The sequence below is a fragment of the Oncorhynchus keta genome, chromosome 19, assembly GCF_023373465.1.
Source record: "Oncorhynchus keta strain PuntledgeMale-10-30-2019 chromosome 19, Oket_V2, whole genome shotgun sequence".
In the NCBI taxonomy this organism is placed as follows: Eukaryota; Metazoa; Chordata; class Actinopteri; order Salmoniformes; family Salmonidae; genus Oncorhynchus; species Oncorhynchus keta.
In genome coordinates, this window is record NC_068439.1 from 25343504 (window position 1) to 25369805 (window position 26302).

Here is a 26302-nt window from a genome sequence, read left to right on the forward strand (position 1 = left end):
ATTACGCACAATATTACGCACAATAACAACTACCGTTATGTAGGATGGTGCACATACACATACACAGTGATTGACGTTTGACGTGTGACGTTACCTTGGCTATCTGGTCAAACTTGCCAAACAATTCATTGAGCATGTGCACCAGTTCTCCGGGTGAGCAGTCACCAGCCAGCTTAGTGAACCCTACGATGTCTGCATACAGAATACTGAGAGAGAGAGAGAGAGAGAGAGAGAGAGAGAGAGAGAGAGAGAGAGAGAGGGGGAGGGATGAATACACATTAAAACACATCAAAAGGAACAGCGTTCTTTTCCTTTCCTCCTCTACCTCCTCTCATCTGAGATTTCAGCACCGTGGACAGCGATGGACAGCAGCCATCTAAATTGCAGCCATTCCCCACTGTTTGGGAGAATCTCTGAAGAGAAATGGGCCTAACCAGGAAGACTATTTAGCTGTTACTGAGAATACTTAGAAGACACAGAGGCAGGGGTGGACTTGGAGCAGAAATCGTCTCTGGAATTTCTGACACACCGGACAATTTGACCAGCCCGAAATGCCAGATGGCCAGTCGCTCCTGTAAGGAGAATAATGAATACAGAGGTACCTTCAGCACCACAGGACAGTCAACACTGACATCGACCAGTAGAACCAATCAGCAAGCCTATTTAGTTCACTAAGACTTAGAAGACTTCCAAGATAACCAATACAGGGAGACCTTAGTACAGTATCAACTTACAATTCCTCTGATCCGAGTGTATTAGTTTGGAGTAGATTAACGTGTTCTCCTTCAATGGAGATACAAGCAGATACTCTCAGTCCTTGAAAATACATTATTATCATAGAGGTCAATGGTAAACTACTTCTGAGCTCTAAACCCTTCACAAATATTCACACACACATAGACACAGGATTCTGCAAACACACAAACGTGTGAGAACCACTCCACACAGCGGACATTGCTACATCCCTCTCAGTTCTACCACCATGATGAAAAAGGCATTACTAACTACAACCCAATAGAGCTTCAATACATAGACGATGATTTGACTGGCATTATGATTACAGAATGGAGTTGAGTGGAGCTCTTCAGTTTACAGAAGGAGATCATTGACTGTACGTATAGTATATAGGATCTACTTGACTCTCTAGTTCAACAGTGATCTCCAATAGAATCCAGTAGACTGGAACCTGGATTAACTGAGCATATCACTATCACTACAGAACACTAAGGTACACAGATAACACAAACAGGACACAGCATAGATGACCTATCTAGGATGGAGAGAAGAGTGGAGAGAACATAAGAATAGGGTAGAGTTAGTTGAGTAGAGTAGAGTAGAGTAGAGTAGAGTAGAGTAGAGTAGAGTAGAGTAGAGTAGAGTAGAGTAGAGTAGGGTAGAGTAGGGTAGAGTAGAGTAGAGTAGGGTCGGGTAGGGTAGAATACGGTCGGGTAGAGTAGAGTAGAGTAGGGTTGGGTAGAGTAGAGTAGGGTAGAGTAGAGTAGGATAGAGTAGAGTAGTGTAGAGTAGAGTAGAGTAGAGTAGTGTAGAGTAGAGTAGAGTAGAGTAGAGTAGAGTAGTGTAGTGTAGAGTAGAGTAGTGTAGAGTAGAGTAGAGTAGTGTAGAGTAGAGAAGAGTAGGGTAGGGTAGAGTAGAGTAGGGTAGAGTAGAGTAGATTAGAGTAGGATAGAGTAGAGTAGTGTAGAGTAGAGTAGAGTAGTGTAGAGTAGAGAAGAGTAGGGTAGGGTAGTGTAGAGTAGGGTAGAGTAGAGTAGGGCCGGGTAGGGTAGAGTAGAGTAGAGTAGGGTAGAGAAGACTAGGGTGGGGTAGAGTAGGGTCGGGTAGAAACGGGTCGGCTAGAGTAGATTAGAGTAGGGTTGAGTAGAGTAGGGTAGAGTAGAGTAGATGAGAGTAGAGTAGAGTTGGGTAGTGTAGAGTATGGTAGAGTAGAGTATGGTGGAGTTGAGTAGAGTATGATAGAGTGGAGTAGGGTAGTGTAGAGTAGAGAAGAGTAGGGTAGAGTAGGGTCGGGTCGGGTAGGGTTGGGTAGGAGAGAGTAGAGTAGAGTAGAGTAGAGTAGAGTAGAGTAGAGTAGGGTAGAGTAAGGTAGAGTAGAGTAGGGTAGAGTTGAGTAGAGTATGATAGAGTGGAGTAGGTTAGAGTAGGATAGAGTAGAGTAGATTAGAGTAGGATAGAGTAGAGTAGAGTAGAGTAGAGTAGAGTAGAGTAGAGTAGAGTAGAGTAGAGTAGTGTAGAGTAGAGAAGAGTAGGGTAGAGTAGGGTCGGGTAGGGTTGGGTAGGTTAGGAGGGAGTAGAGTAGAGTAGAGTAGGGTAGAGTAAGGTAGAGTAGAGTAGGGTAGAGTAGAGTATGATAGAGTGGAATAGGTTAGAGTAGGATAGAGTAGGATAGAGTAGAGTAGATTCGAGTAGAGTAGAGTAGAGTAGAGTAGAGTAGAGTAGAGTAGGGTAGTGTAGAGTAGAGTAGAGAAGAGTAGGGTAGAGTAGGGTCGGGTAGGGTTGGATAGGGTAGGAGAGAGTAGAGTAGAGTAGAGTAGAGTAGAGTAGAGTAGGGTAGAGTAAGGTAGAGTAGAGTAGGGTAGAGTAGGGTAGAGCCGGGTAGAGTAGAGTAGAGTAGAGTAGAGTAGAGTAGAGTAGAGAAGAGTAGGGTGGAGTAGGGTCCGGTAGTGTTGGGTAGGGTACAGTATGGTAGGATATAGTAGAGTAGAGTACAGTAGGGTAGAGTAGAGTAGAGTAGGGTAGAGTAGAGTAGAGTAGGGTAGGGTAGAGAATAGTAGGGTAGAGTAGAGTAGAGTAGAGTAGAGTAGAGTAGAGTAGAGTAGAGTAGAGTAGAGTAGAATAGGGTAGGGTAGAGTAGAGTAGAGTAGAGTAGAGTAGGGTAGAGAAGACTAGGGTGGGGTAGAGTAGGGTCGGGTAGAAACGGGTCGGCTAGAGTAGATTAGAGTAGGGTTGAGTAGAGTAGGGTAGAGTAGAGTATGGTGGAGTTGAGTAGAGTATGATAGAGTGGAGTAGGTTAGAGTAGGATAGAGTAGAGTAGTTTAGAGTAGGATAGAGTAGAGTAGAGTAGAGTAGAGTAGAGTAGAGTAGAGTAGAGTAGAGTAGAGTAGAGTAGGGTAGTGTAGAGTAGAGAAGAGTAGGGTAGAGTAGGGTCGGGTAGAGTAGGGTAGAGTTGAGTAGAGTATGATAGAGTGGAGTAGGTTAGAGTAGGATAGAGTAGAGTAGATTAGAGTAGGATAGAGTAGAGTAGAGTAGAGTAGAGTAGAGTACAGTACAGTAGAGTATAGTAGAGTAGAGTAGAGTAGAGTAGAGTAGAGTAGAGTAGGGTAGTGTAGAGTAGAGAAGAGTAGGGTAGAGTAGGGTCGGGTAGGGTTGGGTAGGGTAGGAGGGAGTAGAGTAGAGTAGAGTAGGGTAGAGTAAGGTAGAGTAGAGTAGGGTAGAGTAGAGTATGATAGAGTGGAATAGGTTAGAGTAGGATAGAGTAGGATAGAGTAGAGTAGATTCGAGTAGAGTAGAGTAGAGTAGAGTAGAGTAGAGTAGAGTAGAGTAGAATAGGGTAGGGTAGAGTAGAGTAGAGTAGAGTAGAGTAGGGTAGAGAAGACTAGGGTGGGGTAGAGTAGGGTCGGGTAGAAACGGGTCGGCTAGAGTAGATTAGAGTAGGGTTGAGTAGAATAGGGTACAGTAGGGTAGAGTAGAGTAGAGTAGGGTAGAGTAGAGTAGAGTAGGGTAGGGTAGAGAATAGTAGAGTAGAGTAGAGTAGAGTAGAGTAGAGTAGAGTAGAGTAGAATAGGGTAGGGTAGAGTAGAGTAGAGTAGAGTAGAGTAGGGTAGAGAAGACTAGGGTGGGGTAGAGTAGGGTCGGGTAGAAACGGGTCGGCTAGAGTAGATTAGAGTAGGGTTGAGTAGAGTAGGGTAGAGTAGAGTATGGTGGAGTTGAGTAGAGTATGATAGAGTGGAGTAGGTTAGAGTAGGATAGAGTAGAGTAGTTTAGAGTAGGATAGAGTAGAGTAGAGTAGAGTAGAGTAGAGTAGAGTAGAGTAGAGTAGAGTAGAGTAGGGTAGTGTAGAGTAGAGAAGAGTAGGGTAGAGTAGGGTCGGGTCGGGTAGGGTTGGGTAGGAGAGAGTAGAGTAGAGTAGAGTAGAGTAGAGTAGAGTAGAGTAGAGTAGGGTAGAGTAAGGTAGAGTAGAGTAGGGTAGAGTAGGGTAGAGCCGGGTAGAGTAGAGTAGAGTAGAGTAGAGTAGAGTAGAGTAGAGAAGAGTAGGGTGGAGTAGGGTCCGGTAGTGTTGGGTAGGGTACAGTATGGTAGGATATAGTAGAGTAGAGTACAGTAGGGTAGAGTAGAGTAGAGTAGGGTAGAGTAGAGTAGAGTAGGGTAGGGTAGAGAATAGTAGGGTAGAGTAGAGTAGAGTAGAGTAGAGTAGAGTAGAGTAGAGTAGAGTAGAGTAGAATAGGGTAGGGTAGAGTAGAGTAGAGTAGAGTAGAGTAGAGTAGGGTAGAGAAGACTAGGGTGGGGTAGAGTAGGGTCGGGTAGAAACGGGTCGGCTAGAGTAGATTAGAGTAGGGTTGAGTAGAGTAGGGTAGAGTAGAGTATGGTGGAGTTGAGTAGAGTATGATAGAGTGGAGTAGGTTAGAGTAGGATAGAGTAGAGTAGTTTAGAGTAGGATAGAGTAGAGTAGAGTAGAGTAGAGTAGAGTAGAGTAGAGTAGAGTAGGGTAGTGTAGAGTAGAGAAGAGTAGGGTAGAGTAGGGTCGGGTCGGGTAGGGTTGGGTAGGAGAGAGTAGAGTAGAGTAGAGTAGAGTAGAGTAGGGTAGAGTAGAGTAGGGTAGAGTTGAGTAGAGTATGATAGAGTGGAGTAGGTTAGAGTAGGATAGAGTAGAGTAGATTAGAGTAGGATAGAGTAGAGTAGAGTAGAGTAGAGTACAGTACAGTAGAGTAGAGTAGAGTAGAGTAGAGTAGAGTAGAGTAGAGTAGAGTAGAGTAGGGTAGTGTAGAGTAGAGAAGAGTAGGGTAGAGTAGGGTCGGGTAGGGTTGGGTAGGGTAGGAGGGAGTAGAGTAGAGTAGAGTAGGGTAGAGTAAGGTAGAGTAGAGTAGGGTAGAGTAGAGTATGATAGAGTGGAATAGGTTAGAGTAGGATAGAGTAGGATAGAGTAGAGTAGATTCGAGTAGAGTAGAGTAGAGTAGAGTAGAGTAGAGTAGAGAATAGGGTAGGGTAGAGTAGAGTAGAGTAGAGTAGAGTAGGGTAGAGAAGACTAGGGTGGGGTAGAGTAGGGTCGGGTAGAAACGGGTCGGCTAGAGTAGATTAGAGTAGGGTTGAGTAGAATAGGGTACAGTAGGGTAGAGTAGAGTAGAGTAGGGTAGAGTAGAGTAGAGTAGGGTAGGGTAGAGAATAGTAGAGTAGAGTAGAGTAGAGTAGAGTAGAGTAGAGTAGAGTAGAGTAGAGTAGAATAGGGTAGGGTAGAGTAGAGTAGAGTAGAGTAGAGTAGAGTAGGGTAGAGAAGACTAGGGTGGGGTAGAGTAGGGTCGGGTAGAAACGGGTCGGCTAGAGTAGATTAGAGTAGGGTTGAGTAGAGTAGGGTAGAGTAGAGTATGGTGGAGTTGAGTAGAGTATGATAGAGTGGAGTAGGTTAGAGTAGGATAGAGTAGAGTAGTTTAGAGTAGGATAGAGTAGAGTAGAGTAGAGTAGAGTAGAGTAGAGTAGAGTAGAGTAGAGTAGGGTAGTGTAGAGTAGAGAAGAGTAGGGTAGAGTAGAGTAGAGTAGAGTAGAGTAGGGTAGAGTAGAGTAGGGTAGAGTTGAGTAGAGTATGATAGAGTGGAGTAGGTTAGAGTAGGATAGAGTAGAGTAGATTAGAGTAGGATAGAGTAGAGTAGAGTAGAGTAGAGTAGAGTAGAGTACAGTAGAGTATAGTAGAGTAGAGTAGAGTAGAGTAGAGTAGAGTAGAGTAGAGTAGGGTAGTGTAGAGAAGAGTAGGGTAGAGTAGGGTCGGGTAGGGTTGGGTAGGGTAGGAGGGAGTAGAGTAGAGTAGAGTAGAGTAGGGTAGAGTAAGGTAGAGTAGAGTAGGGTAGAGTAGAGTATGATAGAGTGGAATAGGTTAGAGTAGGATAGAGTAGGATAGAGTAGAGTAGATTCGAGTAGAGTAGAGTAGAGTAGAGTAGAGTAGAGTAGGGTAGTGTAGAGTAGAGAAGAGTAGGGTAGAGTAGGGTCGGGTAGGGTTGGATAGGGTAGGAGAGAGTAGAGTAGAGTAGAGTAGAGTAGAGTAGAGTAGAGTAGAGTAGAGTAAGGTAGAGTAGAGTAGGGTAGAGTAGAGTAGAGCCGGGTAGAGTAGAGTAGAGTAGAGTAGAGTAGAATAGGGTAGGGTAGAGTAGAGTAGAGTAGAGTAGAGTAGGGTAGAGAAGACTAGGGTGGGGTAGAGTAGGGTCGGGTAGAAACGGGTCGGCTAGAGTAGATTAGAGTAGGGTTGAGTAGAGTAGGGTAGAGTAGAGTAGATGAGAGTAGAGTAGACGAGAGTAGAGTAGAGTTGGGTAGTGTAGAGTATGGTAGAGTAGAGTATGGTGGAGTTGAGTAGAGTATGATAGAGTGGAGTAGGTTAGAGTAGGATAGAGTAGAGTAGTTTAGAGTAGGATAGAGTAGAGTAGAGTAGAGTAGAGTAGAGTAGAGTAGAGTAGAGTAGAGTAGGGTAGTGTAGAGTAGAGAAGAGTAGGGTAGAGTAGGGTCGGGTCGGGTAGGAGAGAGTAGAGTAGAGTAGAGTAGAGTAGAGTAGAGTAGAGTAGAGTAGAGTAGGGTAGAGTAGAGTAGGGTAGAGTTGAGTAGAGTATGATAGAGTGGAGTAGGTTAGAGTAGGATAGAGTAGAGTAGATTAGAGTAGGATAGAGTAGAGTAGAGTAGAGTAGAGTAGAGTAGAGTAGAGTTGAGTAGAGTATGATAGAGTGGAATAGGTTAGAGTAGGATAGAGTAGGATAGAGTAGAGTAGATTAGAGTAGGATAGAGTAGAGTAGAGTAGAGTAGAGTGTACCTTCTGTAGCTCAGTTGGTAGAGCATGGCGCTTGTAACGCCAGGGTAGTGGGTTCGATTCCCGGGACCACCCATACTTAGAATGTATGCACACATGACTGTAAGTCGCTTTGGATAAAAGCGTCTGCTAAATGGCATATATATTATTATTATTATAGTAGAGTAGGGTAGTGTAGAGTAGAGAAGAGTAGGGTAGAGTAGGGTAGAGTAGGGTCGGGTAGGGTAGGGTCGGGTAGGGTTGGATAGGGTAGGAGAGAGTAGAGTAGAGTAGAGTAGAGTAGAGTAGAGTAGAGTAGAGTAGAGTAGGGTAGGGTAGAGAATAGTAGGGTAGGGTAGGGTAGAGTAGAGTAGAGTAGAGTAGAGTAGAGTAGAGTAGAGTAGGGTAGGGTAGAGTAGAGTAGAGTAAAGTAGGGTTGGGTAGAGTAGATTAGAGTACAGTAGGGTAGAGTAGGGTCTGGTAGAGTAGAGTAGAGTAGAGTAGAGAAGAGATAGATGTTTACCTGACGTTGGTGTGTCGTTGGACATAGAGGTTGTGAAAGTTGTTGGTTCCCTCTGCCCGGCCGAAGTCCCTGTCCCTTGGTCCCTGTAACCTCTGAATGATCTCTGCCTTCATCACACGGGCGATATGGGCCGGGAGCAGGGACAACAATAACCTCTCCTGAAGAGAGGGAGGGAGAGAGAGAGATATGTCCTGTGATGTCCAAATGAACTGTTTTAGGTGTACAGTGCACCCGGATATTTATGAGTGCATAACTCTGTATCAGGGCCAGGTCTCTCTATGGGTAATAACAGTAATATTAATGGAAGGTTACTAAAAGCTATTTCCTGTGTTCAGTCTCTTAAATTGCAGGAAATGTACTTGATTCACAGTCTGAAATTAACCATGTGTGTGCATGTGTGTACATGCAGGCGCGTGTGTGTTTCCATTGATTGCAGTGAGTGTAAATCAGACTGACTAGCACTCATCACAACGTGGTCAATTATCTCTCCAGCAGCAGGCTGGGAAGGAAAGCAAACATTTAGATGTGGTACCAGCTCAACTCTAGGAATGCAGATCAGCTCATTTAATTAAGAAGTTTTCCTCTCACTTCCTCCAGTTTCTGCTATCATGAACTTGATTATACGTCTTCATCTATGTACGACAATAACATTTTCTCAAGCCTGCCTGCCCTCTGGGATACAAGATCAACGGGTCATTTTAAGTGATTTATAAACAGAAAATCACTTAGTTACTCTATTTCCAACTTCTAAGAGCAACAGAGGATGTGGTGGTACGTAAGAGTCAGCCAGTTGTTATAATGCCTTTTATGAAGTGACATTAAGATGACCTTAATAACGTCTATGTAGTGACATAATGAGGCAGAAAGAAAAGTGAGTCTGCTGGACAGAGATACCGTGTGTGTGTGTGTGTGTGTGTGTGTGTGTGTGTGTGTGTGTGTGTGTGTGTGTGTGTGTGTGTGTGTGTGTGTGTGTGTGTGTGTGTGTGTGTGTGTGTGTGTGTGTGTGTGTGTGTGTGTGTGTGTGTTGGATTTCAAAGTGAAGGAATTTATGATTTTTACTTTGTCATAGACAGAAAGAAAATCAAAAGAGCTGCATATTTTCTTTTTTTATCGATCAGACATGGTTTCAATTCAGAGGGAGGAGATGGAGAGGAGGGGAGCGAGGGAGGGAGGGAGGGAGGGAGGCAGGAAACGAAGGAAGAGAGGTTGTTAACAAGCAAAGTCTATTTTTAGCCACCAACCGCTGCAGTCTCTATCCTATCCCCAAACCTCTCCTGGATTTAATTTGCCACTGTGTTTTAGGCAATGGGCTCAAAGTGTGTGTGTGTGTGTGTGTGTGTGTGTGTGTGTGTGTGTGTGTGTGTGTGTGTGTGTGTGTGTGTGTGTGTGTGTGTGTGTGTGTGTGTGTGTGTGTGTGTGTGTGTGTGTGTGTGTGTGTGTGTGTGTGTGCTTGTATGGGTGTGTTTGTATGGGTGTTTGTATGGGTGTTTGTATGGGTGTGTGTGTGTATGTGTGTGTTTGTATGGGTGTTTGTGTGGGTGTTTGTATGGGTGTGTGTGTATGTGTGTGTGTGTGTGTGTGTGTGTGTGTGTGTGTGTGTGTGTGTGTGTGTGTGTGTGTGTGTGTGTGTGTGTGTGTGTGTGTGTGTGTGTGTGTGTGTGTGTGTGTGTTACTTTGCCTCTGTATTTTGGGAAAATTAGCCTGTGGTGTGTGAGGGACATAATGACCCTCCCTACTATCTACTAAGCTGCATTTATGAGTCACCCCCTAAGGCACCCATACAAACACACACACATACACACAAACACACCCATACAAACACACATACACACACACACCCATACAAACACCCATACAAACACACACATACACACACACCCATACAAACACCCATACAAGCACACACACACACCCATGCAAACATATACATACACACAAACACACCCATACAAACACACATACACACACCCCCATACAAACACCCACACAAACACCCATACAAACACACACATAGACACACACACCCATACAAACACACACACATACACACACACACCCATACAAACACACACACACATCCATACAGACACACACATACACACACCCATACAAAAACACACACACACACACACACACACACATACACACACCCATACAAACACACATACACACACACTCACACCCATACAAACACACACACACACACCCATACAAACACACACACACATAAACACATACCCATACAAACACACACATTCACACACATCCATACAAACACACACATGCACACTGAAAAAAAGAGCGCCACCATCTGGTGGTGGACTCCGATAGAGGTGCCGGTTTAAAATACAGGTACAACTGTCCCATTGTCCCAATGTCCCAGTTAGAGGACATAGAGTGACCAGTTGGAGACAGAGAAACAATTCACACTTTTAATACCACACTCAATACAAACACACACACAGCGAACAGGAATAACTCATGTTGAAACTGTCTAGTGTAAGTGATGTGATTGTCAAAGACACACTAACACCAGTTGGGAATGTCCAGAGGCAACATTGTTCATGTGGAAAGGGTCCAGACGTGACTTGAGGTGGAGGACAGGAGTTTATCGAGCTGCTAGATGTTCTTTACCATTCGGCCATCAGATTTGCCACCAAATCTATACTCCTCTGTAAACTGGTCATCTCTGTATACATGTCGCAAGACCCACTGGTTGATGCTTATTTATAAAACCCTCTTAGGCCTCACTCCCCCCTATCTGAGATATCTACTGCAGCCCTCATCCTCCACATACAACACCTGTTCTGGCAGTCACATTCTGTTAAAGGTCCCCAAAGCACACACGTCTCTGGGTCGCTCGTCTTTTCAGTTCTCTGCAGCTAGCAACTGGAACGAGCTGCAACAAACACTCAAATTGGACAGTTTTATCTCAATCTCTTCATTCAAAGACTCAATCATGGACACTCTTACTGACAGTTGTGGCTGCCTTGCGTTATGTATGGTTGTTTCTACCTTCTTGCCCTTTGTGCTGTTGTCTGTGCCCAATAATGTTCGTACCATGTTTTGTGCTGCTACCATGTTGTGTTGTCATGTGTTGCTGCCTTGCTATGTTGTCATGTGTTGCTGCCTTGCTATGTTGTTGTCTTAGGTCTCTCTTTATGTAGTGTTGTGTTGTCTCTCTTACCGTGATGTGTGTTTTGTCCTATATTTATATGTTATTTATTTTTGTGTCATTTTTAAAAAATCCCAGCCCCCGTCCCCGCAGGAGGCCTTTTGCCTTTTAGTAGGCCGCCATTGTAAATAAGAATTTGTTCTAAACGGACGTGCCTAGTTAAATAAAGGTTCAATATAACATTTTAAACATAGAGGTTGTCTCAACCTGCCATCCTGGAAACAGCTGAAGAGTTGAGAGGCAGAGTGGGGTTCTGCTGCTCCCAGGCTAGACCACTGGTTGGCTGACCAGGTCCACTGACTCTGTTTCCTGGCAACCGGGTTGATAACACACAGGTGTGAAATGGCCTTCTGATGCAGGACAATTGGTCGCCTACCTCAGCTGTAAGAAGTCACAAAGTTTGTCTCTATGTCCCAGGGCCAGAGAGAGGGTTTGAGAGAGGTTTTTCTACTGCTGCCCCAAAATGTATGAAGTAGATTTTTAACTCAGAAGAAACCCTCTTGTGCAGGCATGGCTGTGTCCCCAGTTTCCAGTTTGTGAAGGCCAGTGATTTTAAGACACTGGAGGAGGCAGGAGTCCCACAGCCCCATGTCGCCACCCGTTCCATGGCATGGAGGGAGCGGGTAGTGAGGGTCAAGGTACTCACAGTGTCTGTGAGGCTGGACTGCCCAGCTTGAGTCATGCCATGCTGCTAGAGGTGTCCAGGCTGGTGGAGGAGGCCATCCCACCAAGTCAGGCCAGGTATCTTCAGCCAGAACAGGACAAGCGCACCGGTTAGGTGGAGGCTCTCATATGGGGGCTGGTTGTGCATCCCGGTTCGGAGCCAGAGGCAGGTCGGGTCTGGTAGTCTGCAGGTTGACCAGGAGAGACTCAGGCTGTGTCGGTTGGGGTGCCAGCTGAGTGGCTGCAAGGCTGACTGGCAGTCTGCAGGTTGACCAGGAGAGACTCAGGCTGTGTCGGTTGGGGTGCCAGCTGAGTGGCTGCAGGGCTGACTGGCAGTCTGCAGGTTGACTAGGAGAGTCTCAGGCTGTGTCGGTTGGGGTGCCAGCTGAGTGGCTGACTGGCAGTCTGCAGGTTGACCAGGAGAGACTCAGGCTGTGTCGGTTGGGGTGCCAGCTGAGTGGCTGCAGGGCTGACTGGCAGTCTGCAGGTTGACCAGGAGAGACTCAGGCTGTGTCGGTTGGGTGCCAGCTGAGTGGCTGCAGGGCTGACTGGCAGTCTGCAGGTTGACCAGGAGAGACTCAGGCTGTGTCGGTTGGGGGTGCCAGCTGAGTGGCTGCAGGGCTGACTGGCAGTCTGCAGGTTGACCAGGAGAGACTCAGGCTGTGTCGGTTGGGGTGCCAGCTGAGTGGCTGCAGGGCTGACTGGCAGTCTGCAGGTTGACCAGGAGAGACTCAGGCTGTGTCGGTTGGGGGTGCCAGCTGAGTGGCTGCAGGGCTGACTGGCAGTCTGGAGCTCTGCCACTTGCTGGACTGGCTGCAGCACCGGGGAGCTCCGGCTTACCCCAAAACTAAGGTGCCGGTTTAGGTAAGGGACGATTGCTCTGGATACCCAGTTAGAGGCACAATGACGAACAGGACACAGATTCAAGTTCTATCCTTTAATTGCCTCAGGCACCGAATTGGTGCTCTATTTTATACACACACACACACACACACACACACACACACACACACACACACACACACACACACACACACACACACACACACACACACACACACACACACACACACACACACACACACACACACACACACACACACACACACACACACACACACACACAATGTATACTGCATAAGCTCTATGTGCTTGTGTGTATATATGCGCATGTGTCTATAACTGTTTATGTCTGTGCAAAGTAGGCCTACCTGCTGGTGTTTCTCAAACTCCAGTTTGATGGGGGACTTGATGCAGTTGCAGGTGTCCTGGTAGGTCTGTCTGAGGGCCAGGTTCATCAGGTGCTTATGGTACGCTCCAGCCAGGTTACCACACGTAAAGATAATGATGTTAGCCAGGATCTGATAGAGGAGAGGAGAGGAGGGGTAGGAGAGGAGAGGAGAGGAGAGGAGAGGAGAGGAGAGGAAATAAAATAGCCTTAGTCCTCCTAGGAGAAAATTCTTATTCACAGACTGAATACATTTTACCAGACAACCAATCAAACAAACCCACACCCAGACATTACCATTGCCATTCCTGACTTGCCAAGGTAAATAAAGGTAAAATAAAAAATAAAAATATCAATGGACTTTATTTAACTAATTATGTGACTTCTGAAGGTAATTGGCTGCACCAGATCTTATTTAGGGGCTTCATAGCAAAACGGTTGAATACATAGGAGAGGAGTTGATATGCACACACCACTTTTCCGTAAAAAAATATGTTTTTTAAACATTTTATTTTTTCTTTCACTTCACCATTTTCAACTGTTTTGTGTTTGTCCATGAAATCCAAATAAAAATCTACTTCAAGTACAGGTTGTAATGCAACAAAGTAGGAAAAACGCCAAGGGGATGAATACTTTTGCAAGGTGCTGTATTAGCCTTCTGACTACAATGAAGAGCAAGACGTGCCGCTCTGTTCTGGGCCGGCTGCAGCTTAATAAGGTCTTTGCAGCACTGGACCATATGACTGGACAATAATCACGATAAGATAAAACTAGAGCCTGCAGGATTTGCTTTGTGGATTGTGGTGTAAAAAAAGCAGAGCATCTCTTTATTGAGGACAAACCTCTCCCCATCTTTACAACCATTGAATCTATATATTTTTTACCATGACCAGCTAAGGTGACGCCAAGTAATTTAGTCTCCTCAACTTGTTCAACAACCACACCATTCATTACCAGATTTACCTGAGGTCTAGAACTTGGGGAATTATTTGTACCAAATAAAATGCTCTTAGTTTTAGAGATGTTCAGGATCAGGATTTATTATTTTTTAAATACAATTACTATTATTTTAACCCTTTTTCTCCCCAATTACACGGTATCCAATTGTTAGTCGTTACGGTCTTGTCTCACAGTGGCCTCACACATCAGAGACCCCCTAACTGACTGATGCATGGGCCTCATACAGACATGCTGAAACTTCACAATGGTCAGCTGGTGGGAAAGAAGGGATGTAGAAGAACACAGATGCTATTGGAGACTTGAATCAAATACTGAAAGAGTCACATGTGAATGACTCAATCAAGAGAAATGCAACCCCCCTCTCTCTAACATACACACAGAGGAGACTCATAAAGATAAACTCTGTGTCTGACGCCAGTGCAGATGAAGTCTTCTATAATCTAATAACCCAATGTCCATCTATACAACTCAATAACACATTATTGCCCCATAAACCTGCCCAAGTACACACATCTTGTTCATGTAGTTTGCCACTATGTCAACATCAGGCTCATCAAAGCCCTGTAAATAAATAGACACGGTTCAGAAGACTAGGCAATAAGTGTGTTTAATACATGTTTATTTACAGAGACATGTAAAGGGTTTTTCCAGTAGACCATGGTGTTTGTGTGTGTGACTGTGTGTGTGCACAAGCAAGCACCCTGAGAGGGATAGAGATTGGCTGAGGTTGTGTGTACCTGTGTGTGCATGTGCACGTGCCAGCCTACCTGCATGCATACCTATGTCACAGACTTTGCGGGTAACATCCAAGCCTTTTATTTCTGGCTATGTGAAAATATTGTTAGCATTGACCAACAGCACAGACATACTGACACATTAAGTTCTGTTGTACTTTCACTGACCTAGCTAGCTTCGATAGAGCAGGACATTATGCCCAGTTCATTTATTCCTCGGTAGCATCCAAGATGGCATCCTATTCCCTATGTTGTGCACTACGTTTGACCAGGGCCTGTAGAGAATAGGATGCTATTTGGCACACAGGCTCAGCCTCTAGCCCCAGCTCTCAGAGTAGCTATTCATTTAGACTGAGAGCTCTACTCTGGTAATGAGGAGCGTACTGAGGGCCCACACAGAGCAGAGGGAGAGAGAGAGATCGGGAGGAGAGAGAGAGATCGGGAGGAGGGAGAGAAAGAGAGAGAGATCGGGAGAAGAGAGAGAAAGAGAGAGAGAGGGGGGCAAACAGAGAGAGCCGCTGGATAGAAGCAGGTTGATGTTGATTGTCTTGCCCTGGAGGCAGAACTGAGTGATTTCCAGTAGATGGGCCAACTGTCAAAATGGGTTATATCATAAAAATGTATGAAAATAAAATGTGTGTGTGTGTGTATGTGGTGTGTGTGAGTGTGTGCTTTGAATCTGTGTGTGTGTTTATGTTTAAATGTGTGTGTGTGTGTGTGTGTGTACCCTTACCTGCCACACCAGTGGTTCCAAGGCTTCTGCAGTAAACGCCAGACACACACTGAGTGTGATTGTGTGTGATAAACATGTGATGATGCTGGCGAGGACTGCTCCCCTCATGGAGAACGGCAGCATGGTGTAGACCACAAACACTATGAACAGGAAGAAGGACACCTGGGAGAGAGGAAGATACAGGATGTTACCAGGGGAAACTTTAACATGTTACACCACAAACACTGTGAATAGGAAGAAGGGAGAAAGGAAGTAGGAAGTCATAGGGAGATTCTCAATTGGACAAAAGTTTGTCCTCTCCTCTCCTCGACTCCTCCATCCTCCTTTCTTCTGTGATTCGGAAACCAAATAAGTGGTTGAGTGGTCGAGGGGATTGTCAATTTGTTAGTAGGCAAACGAAGGCGTCTGCTCCACTCCTCAATTACCTTCTTTGACAGAGGATGCACAAGAGCATCCTCACGGCATCTTGCACAGTGTTTTACAATATGCCACACCCCTTTGAATCAGCTGTTTTCTTGCAGACGTTTAAAAACAATACTCTACTTAATGTTTATCTATACAATGTCTGCCACAACTAGCTGCATTTGTTGTATCACTTTACACATTTATTTTGGGATCCACCCAGGTAAACATCCTTTGTCTGAAGACGCGTGGGTCGAGAAAGAGAATCTAATTTCATACAAGCGCATCTGTTTCCAGAAGATGGAGGTGAGCAAAACCAATTGAGATTCTCCCCATTAAATATTACAGGGAGACACTTTAACATGTTACACGATGACATCCTGGGAGAGAGGAAGTAATGGAACATTCCAAGAAGTCACTTCTGTCACTGCACTATGTTCTACCAGGCAACAACACAAACTTTTCCCTGACTCTTAAATGTTTGGTCTACTACATAAATCATGACTAGGGTTACAAAATTCTGCAAACTTATCCAAAAATACCCCGTTTTCCAGAAATTCTGGTTGCATGATTCCGGATTTCCTGCTGATTCCTGGAATCTTCCAATCATCATTTTTAGGAAAACCCCTGAATTTTGGGAAATTTAACAGAATTTTACAACCCTAATCATGAATCACATGTGTGCATTAGCCTACTGAGCTAAATCCTTAGGCAAGTTTGCTCATCATACAACATTAGTTTGGGGAACCTTTTGCAGCACAGAGTTAATAACAGCCTAAATCATACCACGTTATAGTTATAGCACTACTGATATACCAGGATCAGAACAGGAAAGGAGGAGCTGGACACAGGAACTAAACAAACAGATAAGGAGGTCATGGCTCAGAGCGTACCCCATCACAACCCATGGCCCTGACTCCATGCAGCACCATGGACACGTACCAAGACCTCACTAACAGGAAGTGGTGTCTGACAGGGACAGGAAGTAGGAAGTGGAATAGGAAGTCAACAAAGGGTCACAGTGAGTGTCTATATCACAGTAGTTCAAAGGTAAGGGTTCGGGAAAGACAAAGAGATGACAGACACTATGACTACTAGAGGGATAGAGGGATATTGTGCAGAGATTTGATTTACTATGATTCCCATTAGCCTACGCCAATGGTGACAGCTAGTCTTACTGTTGTCCGACATATAACGAAAAATACATTACAGACAAAAGACTTACAATTTACATACATTAAAAAAACTAACATGTAGTGTGTGTGTGCATCTATCTACATGTCAGTACATACACACAAGTAGGTCAAATGGGAGAGACTGTTGTGCCGTGAGCTGTTGCTTAATTTTGTTTTTTTGAAACCAGGTTTGCTGTTCACTTGAGCTATATAAGATGGAAGGGTGTTCCATGCACTCATGGCTCTGTATAATACTGTACATTTCCTTGGATTTCTTCTGGACCTGGGGACTGTGAAAGGATCCCTGATGGCATGTCTGGGGGTGTAACTGTGTGTGTCAGTGCTGTATGTAAGTTGACTATGCAAATGGTATTTCCATAAAAACAAGAAGTGCCGCCGTCAGTCTTTCCTCAACTCTGAGCCAAAACAGACGGGCATGCATAGTGTTCATACAGTGGCTTGTGAAAGTATTCACCCCCTTGGCATTTTTCCTGTTTTGTTGCCTTTACAACCTGGAATTAAAATAGATTTTTTGGGGGGTTGTATCATTTGATTTACACAACATGCCTACCACTTTGAAGATGCTAAATATTTTTTATTGTGGAACAAACAAGAAATAAGAAAGCTTGAGCGTGCACAACTATTCACCCCCCAAAAGTCAATACTTTATAGAGCCACCTTTTGCAGCAATTACAGCTGCAAGTCTCTGGGGTATGTCTCTGTAAGCTTGGCACATCTAGCCACTGGGATTTTTGCCCATTCTTCAAGTCAAAACTGCTCCAGCTCCTTCAAGTTGGATGGGTTCCACTGGTGTATCGCAATCTTTAAGTCATACCACAGATTCTCAATTGGATTGAAGTCTGGGTTTTGCCCCTTGCTTGGTGGTTGGTGCATGGTGGTGCCCCTTGCTTGGTGGTTGGTGCATGGTGGTGCCCCTTGCTTGGTGGTTGGTGCATGGTGGTGCCCCTTGCTTGGTGGTTGGTGCATGGTGGTGCCCCTTGCTTGGTGGTTGGTGCATGGTGGTGCCCCTTGCTTGGTGGTTGGTGCATGGTGGTGCCCCTTGCTTGGTGGTTGGTGCATGGTGGTGCCCCTTGCTTGGTGGTTGGTGCATGGTGGTGCCCCTTGCTTGGTGGTTGGTGCATGGTGGTGCCCCTTGCTTGGTGGTTGGTGCATGGTGGTGCCCCTTGCTTGGTGGTTGGTGCATGGTGGTGCCCCTTGCTTGGTGGTTGGTGCATGGTGGTGCCCCTTGCTTGGTGGTTGGTGCATGGTGGTGCCCCTTGCTTGGTGGTTGGTGCATGGTGGTGCCCCTTGCTTGGTGGTTGGTGCATGGTGGTGCCCCTTGCTTGGTGGTTGGTGCATGGTGGTGCCCCTTGCTTGGTGGTTGGTGCATGGTGGTGCCCCTTGCTTGGTGGTTGGTGCTTGGTGGTGCCCCTTGCTTAGTGGTTGGTGCTTGGTGGTGCCCCTTGCTTGGTGGTTGGTGCATGGTGGTGCCCCTTGCTTGGTGGTTGGTGCATGGTGGTGCCCCTTGCTTGGTGGTTGGTGCATGGTGGTGCCCCTTGCTTGGTGGTTGGTGCATGGTGGTGCCCCTTGCTTAGTGGTGTTGCAGACTCTAGGGCCTTTCAGAACAGGTGTATATATACTGAGATCATGTGACAGATCATGTGACACTTAGATTGCACACAGGTGGACTTTATTTAACTAATTATGTGACTTCTGAAGGTGATTGGTTGCACCAGATCTTATTTAGGGGCTTCATAGCAAAAGGGTTGAATACATATGCACACACCACTTTACTGTTTAAAAAAATAATCATTTATTTTTTCTAGATCTCAGCAGTTATTTCACTGTAGAGCCTCTATCCCTGCTCAATATGCCTTAACCAACCATGTTGTCCCACCTCCTACATATGCGATGACATCACCTGGTTTAAACATCTCTAGAGACTATATCTCTCTCTCATCATTACTCAATGCCTAGGTTTACCTCCAATGTACTCAGATCCTACCTTACCTTTTGTCTGAACACTATGCCTTGAGTCTATGTTATCGTGCCCAGAAACCTGCTCCTTTTACTCTCTGTTCTGAACGTGCTAAACGGCCAGTTCGTATAGTCTTTACCCTTATCCTACTTCTCCTCTGTTCCTCTGGTGATGTGGAGGTTAATCCAGGTCCTGCAGTGCCTAGCTCCACTCCCACCCCCCAGGTGCTCTCATTTGTTGACTTCTGTAACCGTAAAAGCCTTGGTTTCATGCATGTTAACATTAGAAGCCTACTCCCTAAGTTTGTTTTACTCACTGCTTTAGCACACTCTGCCAACCTGGATGTCTGAATCCTGACTTAGGAAAACCACCAAAAAACATCTCTAACTATAACATTTTCCGCCAAGATAGAACTGCCAAAGGGGGCGGTGTTGCAATCTACTGCAAATATAGCCTGCAGAGTTCTGTATTACTATCCAAGTATGTACCCAAATAATTCGAGCTTCTACTTCTAAAAATTCACCTTTCTAGAAACAAGTCTCTCACTGTTTCCACTTGCTATAGACCTCCCTCTGCCACCAGCTGTGCCCTCGATACCATATGTGAATTGATTTCCCCCCATCTATCTTCTGAGCTTGTGCTACTAGGTGACCTAAACTGGGACATGCTTAACACCCCGGCCATCCTACAATCCAAGTTTGATGCCCTCAATCTCACACATATTATCAAACTCGAAATCCATAAACACAGGCACCCTCATAGATCTCACCCTAACTAACTCACCCTCCAAATGCACCTCTGCTGTTTTCAATCAAGATCTCAGCGATCACTGCCTAAATGCCTGCATCCGTAATGGGTCTACGACCAAACAACCACCCCTCATCACTGTCAAACGCTCCCAAAAACACTTCTGCAAGCAGGCCTTTCTAATCAACCTGGCCGGGGTATCCTGGAATGACATTGACCTCATCCTGTCAGTAGATGATGCCTGGTTATTCTTTAAAAGTGCCTTCCTCACCATCTTAAATAAGCATGCCCCGTTCAAAAAATTGAGAACTAGGAATAGATAGAGTCCTTGGTTCACTCCAGACCTGTCTGCCCTTGACCAGCACAAAATCATCCTGTGGCGTTCTGCATTAGCATCGAATAGCCCACGTGATATGTAATTTTTCAGGGAAGTTAGGAACAAATATACACAGGCAGTTAGGAAAGCTAAGGCTAGCTTTTTCAAACGGAAATTTGCATCCTGGAGTACTAATTCAAAAAAGTTCTGGGAAACTGTCAAGTCCATGGAGAATAAGAGCACCTCCTCCCAGCTGCCCACTGCACGGAGGCTAGGAAATACTGTCACCACCAATAAATCCACTATAATTGAGAATTTCAATAAGCATTTCTCTACGGCTGGCCATGCTTTCCACCTGGCTACCCCTACCCCGGTCAACTGCCCGGCACCCTCCACAGCAACCCGCCAAGGCGCCCACCATTTCTCCTTTACCCAAATAGCTGATGTTCTGAAAGAGCTGCAAAATCTGGACCCCTACAAATCAGCCGGGCTAGACAATCTGGACCCTCTCTTTCTAAAATGATCTGCTGAAATTGTTGCAACCCCTATTACTAGCCTGTTCAACCGCTCTTTCGTATTGTCTGAGATTCCCAAAGATTGGAAAGCTGCCACGGTCATCAGCCTCTTCAAAGGGGGTGACACTCATGACCCAAACTGTTACAGACCTATATCTATCCTACCCTGTCTTTCTAAGGTCTTCGAAAGCCAAGTTAACAAACAGATTACCGACCATCTCGAATCCCACCGTACCTTCTCCGCTATGCAATCTGGTTTCAGAGCTGGTCATGCGTGCACCTCAGCCACGCTCAAGGTCCTAAACGACATCATAACCACCATCGATAAGAGACATTACTGTGCAGCCGTATTCATCGACCTGGCCAAGGCTTTCGACTCTGTCAATCACCACATTCTTATTGGCAGACTCGACAGCCTTGGTTTCTCAAATGATTGCCTTGCCTGGTTTACCAACTACTTCTCTGATAAAGTTCTGTGTGTCAAATCGGAGGGCCTGTTGTCCGGATCTCTGGCAGTCTCTATGGGGGTGCTACAGGGTTCAGTCCTCAGGCCGACTCTCTTCTCTGTTTGCATCAATGATGTTGCTCTTGTTGCTGGTGATTCTTTGATACACCTCTACGCAGACGACACCATTCTGTATACTTCTGGCCCCTCTTTGGACACTGTGTTAACTAACCTCCAAATGAGCTTCAATGCCATACAACACTCCTTCCGTGGCCTCCAACTGCTCTTAAATGCAAGTAAAACTAAATGCATGCTTTTCAACCGATCACTGCCCGCACCTGCTCACCCGTCCAGCATCACTACTCTGGACGGCACCGACTTAGAATACGTGGAAAACTACAAATACCTAGGTGTCTGGTTAGACTGTAAACTCTCCTTCCAGAGTCTCATTAAGCATCTCCAATCCAAAATTAAATCTAGAATCGGCTTCCTATGTCGCAAAAAAGCATCCTTCACTCATGCTGCCAAACATACCCTCGTAAAACTGACCATCCTACCGATCCTCGACTTCGGTGATGTCATCTATAAAATAGCTTCCAACACTCTACTCAACAAACTGGATGCAGTCTATCACAGTGCCATCCGTTTTGTCACCAAAGCCCCATACACTACCCACCATTGCGACCTGTACGCTCTCGTTGGTTGGCCCTCGCTTCATACTCGTCACCAAACCCACTGGCTACAGGTTATCTACAAGTCTCTGTTAGGTAAAGCCCCGCCTTATCTCAGCTCACTGGTCACCATAGCAGTACCCACTCGTAGCACGCGCTCCAGCAGGTGTATCTCACTGGTCACCCCCAAAGCCAATTCCTCCTTTGGTCGTCTTTCCTTCCAGTTCTCTGCTGCCAATGACTGGAACAAACTGCAAAACTCAGAGACTCACATCTCCCTCACTAGCTCTAAGCACCAGCTGTCAGAGAAGCTCACAGATCACTGCACCTGTACATAGCCCATCTGTAAACAGTCCATCTATCTACCTACCTCATCCCCATACTGTATTTATTTATTTATCTTGCTCCTTTGCACCCCAGCATCTCTACTTGCACATTCATCTTCTGCACATCAACCATTCCAGTGTTTAATTGCTATATTGTAATTACTTCACCACCGTGGCCTATTTATTGCCTTAACTCCCTTATCTTACCTCATTTGCACTCACTGTACATAGACTTTTTTGTTTTCTTTTGTTCTACTGTATTATTGACTATGTTTTGTTTATTCCATGTGTAACTCTGTGTTGTTGTATGTGTCAAATTGCTATGCTTTATCTTGGCCAGGTTCGCAGTTGCAAATGAGAACTTGTACTCAACTAGCCTACCTGGTTAAATAGGTGAAATAAAATGAAATAAAAATAACTAACTAAATCAAAATTGTATTTGGTCAAACACAATTTTTTCCAACGGTTTGCTAAGAGCTGGCAGCAAGCTGATAGGTCTGCTGTTAGAACCAGTAAAGGCCACTTTACCATTCTATGGTAGCGGAATGACTTTGGCTACCCTCCAGGCCTGAGGACAAGACTTTCATCTAGGCTCAGATTAAAGATATGACAGATAGGAGTGGCTATAGAGTCAGCTACCATCCTCAATAGCTTTCCATCTAAGTTGTCAATGCCAGGAAGTTTGTCATTATTGATCGATAACAATATTTTTTCCACCTCTCCCACAGAGAGAGAGAGAGAGAGAGAGAGAGAGAGAGAGAGAGAGAGAGAGAGAGAGATGTTGAAAGAGAGGGAATTTTTGGAGGTTAAAAGTGACAGTGACACTATCCAGCCCAGCCGTTTTCCAACAAGAGATGCAATTCTTACCACCAACCCTGACCTTGACTTAAACCCAAACATGAATTAGAACAAATAGCTTTGGTGCTGCTTGCTCATCATTTCTGCTGATATTGACATGGTTTCTGTTCTTAAATGGCCATTTAGTGACAAACAGCAATGTGAGAAGAGATATGGATCTTTTATTGTTGTTGTTTTACTGTTGACAGTTGGTTTTCTCATCCTTTATTTGCTACAGTCAAACGTTAGATGGTCTACTTTTCTAAGTTTATATATTGTTTTCTCTCCCATCATGCTCTTTCCCTTTCTCCATCTCCTCTCTCCCACCCCTTCTGTCTCCTTCCCGCAAGCCAGCCAGCCGGGTCAGAATGAGGGAGGGATGTGATGGTACCAGGTGTCTGGAGCTCTGGTCCAATCTGGCTTCCACTAATACCTGCTCTCTCCTGGGAGATTCAATCAGGTCCAGACACAACCAACTCCTCCGCTGAAAGGGCTGCTGTGGGTGTGTGTTTATGTGTGTGACAGATTGTGTGTGTGACTGTTACTAAGCAGAACATAACCTGTTCTAAACTGTCAGATTCTCTCTCTCTCCACACCCCTCTCTTTCCGTCTCTCTCTCCCCACACTCTCTCTCTCTCTCCACACCCCTCTCTTTCCGTCTCTCTCTCCCCACACTCTCTCTCTCTCCACACCCCTCTCTTTCCGTCTCTCTCTCCCCACACTCTCTCTCTCTCCACACCCCTCTCTTTCCGTCTCTCTCTCCCCACACTCTCTCTCTCTCCACACCCCTCTCTTTCCGTCTCTCTCTCCCCACACTCTCTCTCTCTCTCCACACCCCTCTCTTTCCGTCTCTCTCTCCCCACACTCTCTCTCTCTCTCCACACCCCTCTCTTTCCGTCTCTCTCTCCCCACACTCTCTCTCTCTCTCCACACCCCTCTCTTTCCGTCTCTCTCTCCCCACACTCTCTCTCTCTCTCCACACCCCTCTCTTTCCGTCTCTCTCTCCCCACACTCTCTCTCTCTCTCTCTCTGTGTTTGAGAACAGACTGTAGTCGCAGCAGTAGTTGCAGACAGTGTTATTTAGCTCAGTGTGTTCCATCAGTATGGTTGAGAGTGTACTTCCTCCTGGCTCCAGGCTGATTGGCTCACAGTAAAGAGCCATTTTTCTCATTCTTCTAGTCTGAGGCATTTACCATCATCCTCACAGGACACCTGGGTGGTGTTCTATACCTGAACTACCTGTCATATAAGAACACTCGTTCTCCTTCAATACGTTTCCTCCTTAAGGTGCCTACTGAGAATGTGGAATTAACCACGAGAGTAATGATATGAGATTAGTGTCTGTGTAAGAAGGAGACAGGAAGAGAGAGAGGTAGAGAGGGGTAGAGAGAGAGAGGGGTGGAGAGAGAGAGAGAGAGAGAGAGAGAGGGAGTGTAACGGTTTTCTGTATGTGAAGGAGAGTCGGACCAAATGCGGCGTGTAGATTGCGATCCATGTTTATTCAACTGAAGCAACACGAATCTAAATACAAACACTACAAAACAATAAATGTAACGAAAACCGAAACAGCCTAATCCTGGTGCACATACACACAGAACAAGGACATCAAGACACTAAGGACAATCACCCACAAAACCCAACACCAAACAGGCTACCTAAATATGGTTCCCAATCAGAGACAATGACGAACACCTGCCTCTGATTGAGAGCCAAACATAGAATGTAACATAGAATGCCCAACCAGCTCACACCCTGACCAACCAAAACATAGAAACATACAAAGCAAACTATGGTCAGGGTGTGACAGTACCCCGCCCAAAGGTGTGGACTCCGGCCGCAAAAACTGAACCTATAGGGGAGCGTCTGGGTGGGCATCTGTCTGCGGTGGCGGCTCTGGTGCTGGACGTGGCCCCCACTTCACCGTAGTCTTAGTCCCCCACCTTGTCCGCTTCCGTGGCCTCCTCACCATGGCAACTCTTCTCAATGGACAGAGGGGCGGCAGCTCGGGACAGAGGGGCGGCAGCTCGGGACAGAGGGGCGGCAGCTCGGGACAGAGGGGCGGCAGCTCGGGCAGAGGGGCTCTGGCGGCCCCTGGCTGACTGGCGGCACTGGTGGCCCCTGGCTGACTGGCGGCACTGGCGGCCCCTGGCTGACTGGCGGCACTGGCGGCCCCTGGCGGCCCCTGGCTGACTGGCGGCGCTGGGCAGAGGGGCGGCAATGGCGGCGCTGGGCAGACGGGCGGCACTGGCGGCACTGGGCAGACGGGTGGCTCAGGCGGCACACTGGAGAGGAGGAAGGCTCTGGTAGTGCCAGAGAGGCAGGAGACTCCGGCAGCGCTGGAGAGGAGGAAAGCTCTGGTAGCGCCGGAGAGGCGGGAGACTCCGGCAGCGCTGGAGAGGAGGGAGCCCCTGTAAGGATGGACCGGAGAGACAGCCTGGTGCGGGGGGCTGCCACCGGAGGGCTGGTGCGTGGAGGTGGTGACAGATAGACTGGGCCGTGCAGGCGCACTGGAGCTCTTGAGCACCGAGCCTGTCCAACCTTACCCGGTTGAATGGTCCCGGTCGCCCTGCCAGTGCGGTGAGGTGGAATAGCCCGCACTGGGCTATGCAGGCGAACCAGGGACACCGTGCGCAAGGTTGGTGCCATGTAAGCCGGCCCAAGGAGACGCACTGGAGACCAGATGCGTAGAGCCGGCTTCATGGCACTTGGCTCGATGCCCACTCTAGCCCGGCCGATACGCGGAGCTGGAATGTACCGCACAGCGCTATGCACCCGCACTGGGGACACGGTGCGCTTCACAGCATAACACGGTGCCTGCCCGGTCTCTTTCGTCCCCCGGTAACCACAGGAAGTTGGCTCAGGTCTCGTACCTGGCGTAGCCATACTCCCTGTGAGACACCCCCCCCCAATAATTTTTTGGGGCTGACTCTCAGGCTTCCATCCACGACGCCGCGCTGCCTCCTCATACCAGCGCCTCTCCGCTTTCGTCGCCTCCAGTTCTTCCTTGGGGCGGCGATATTCTCCTGGCTGAGCCCAGGGTCCTTTACCATCCAATTCTTCCAAGTAGTGCAGCCTCTCCCACTGCTGCTGCTGCTGCTGCTGCTCCTGTTGCTGCTGCATCTGTTGCTTTTCCTGCTGCTGCTTTTTCCGTTGCCCGTTACCACGCCGCTTGGTCATGTTGTGGTGGATGATTCTGTAACGGTTTTCTGTATGTGAAAGAGAGTCGGACCAAAATGCGGCGTGTAGATTGCGATCCATGTTTATTCAACTGAAGCAACACAAATCTAAATACAAACACTACAAAACAATAAATGTAACGAAAACCGAAACAGCCTAATACTGGTGCACATACACACAGAACAAGGACACTAAGGACAATCACCCACAAAACCCAACACCAAACAGGCTACCTAAATATGGTTCCCAATCAGAGACAATGACGAACACGTGCCTCTGATTGAGAGCCATATCAGGCCAAACATAGAACTAGACAAACTAGACATGTAACATAGAATGCCCACCCAGCTCACAACTATGGTCAGGGTGTGACAGAGAGGTAGAGAGAGAGAGAGAGAGGGAGAGAGAGAGAGAAAGAGAGAGAGAGAGAGAGAGAGAGAGAGAGAGAGAGAGAGAGAGAGAGAGAGAGAGAGAGAGAGGGGGGGTGGAGAGAGAGGGAGAGAGAGAGAGAGAGAGAGGACAGGAAATAGCTGAAAGACCCTTACAGAAAAAACACCTGATTTCATGTGAAAAATCGAATGTAGTAAGAGAGAAAGAGAAAGAGAGTCATTGAGCAGAATATGCTGTTTAATAATGCAGTATGATTATGCTCTCACAGATGGAGAGATGGATAAAAATATCTCCACCACGATGATGGAAG

General features: G+C 46.4%; 1 protein-coding gene across 2 annotated transcripts in view; it reads right to left on the reverse strand.

The window, feature by feature from the left end:
* The window catches only part of LOC118378037 (adenylate cyclase type 2-like), a 96256-nt gene that overhangs the window by 46538 nt on the left and 23416 nt on the right, over positions 1 to 26302 (reverse strand). For both annotated transcript variants that reach the window (XR_008070774.1, XM_052470088.1), the window contains exons 3-6: positions 15014 to 15175; positions 12570 to 12719; positions 7521 to 7678; positions 95 to 206 (exon numbers count right to left, since the gene is read on the reverse strand). Coding sequence is in view for 1 of the 2 variants with exons in the window: in XM_052470088.1 (XP_052326048.1) it covers positions 95 to 206; positions 7521 to 7678; positions 12570 to 12719; positions 15014 to 15175 (582 nt within the window). In the remaining variant the exon portion in view is untranslated. The remainder of the gene's footprint in view (positions 1 to 94; positions 207 to 7520; positions 7679 to 12569; positions 12720 to 15013; positions 15176 to 26302) is intronic.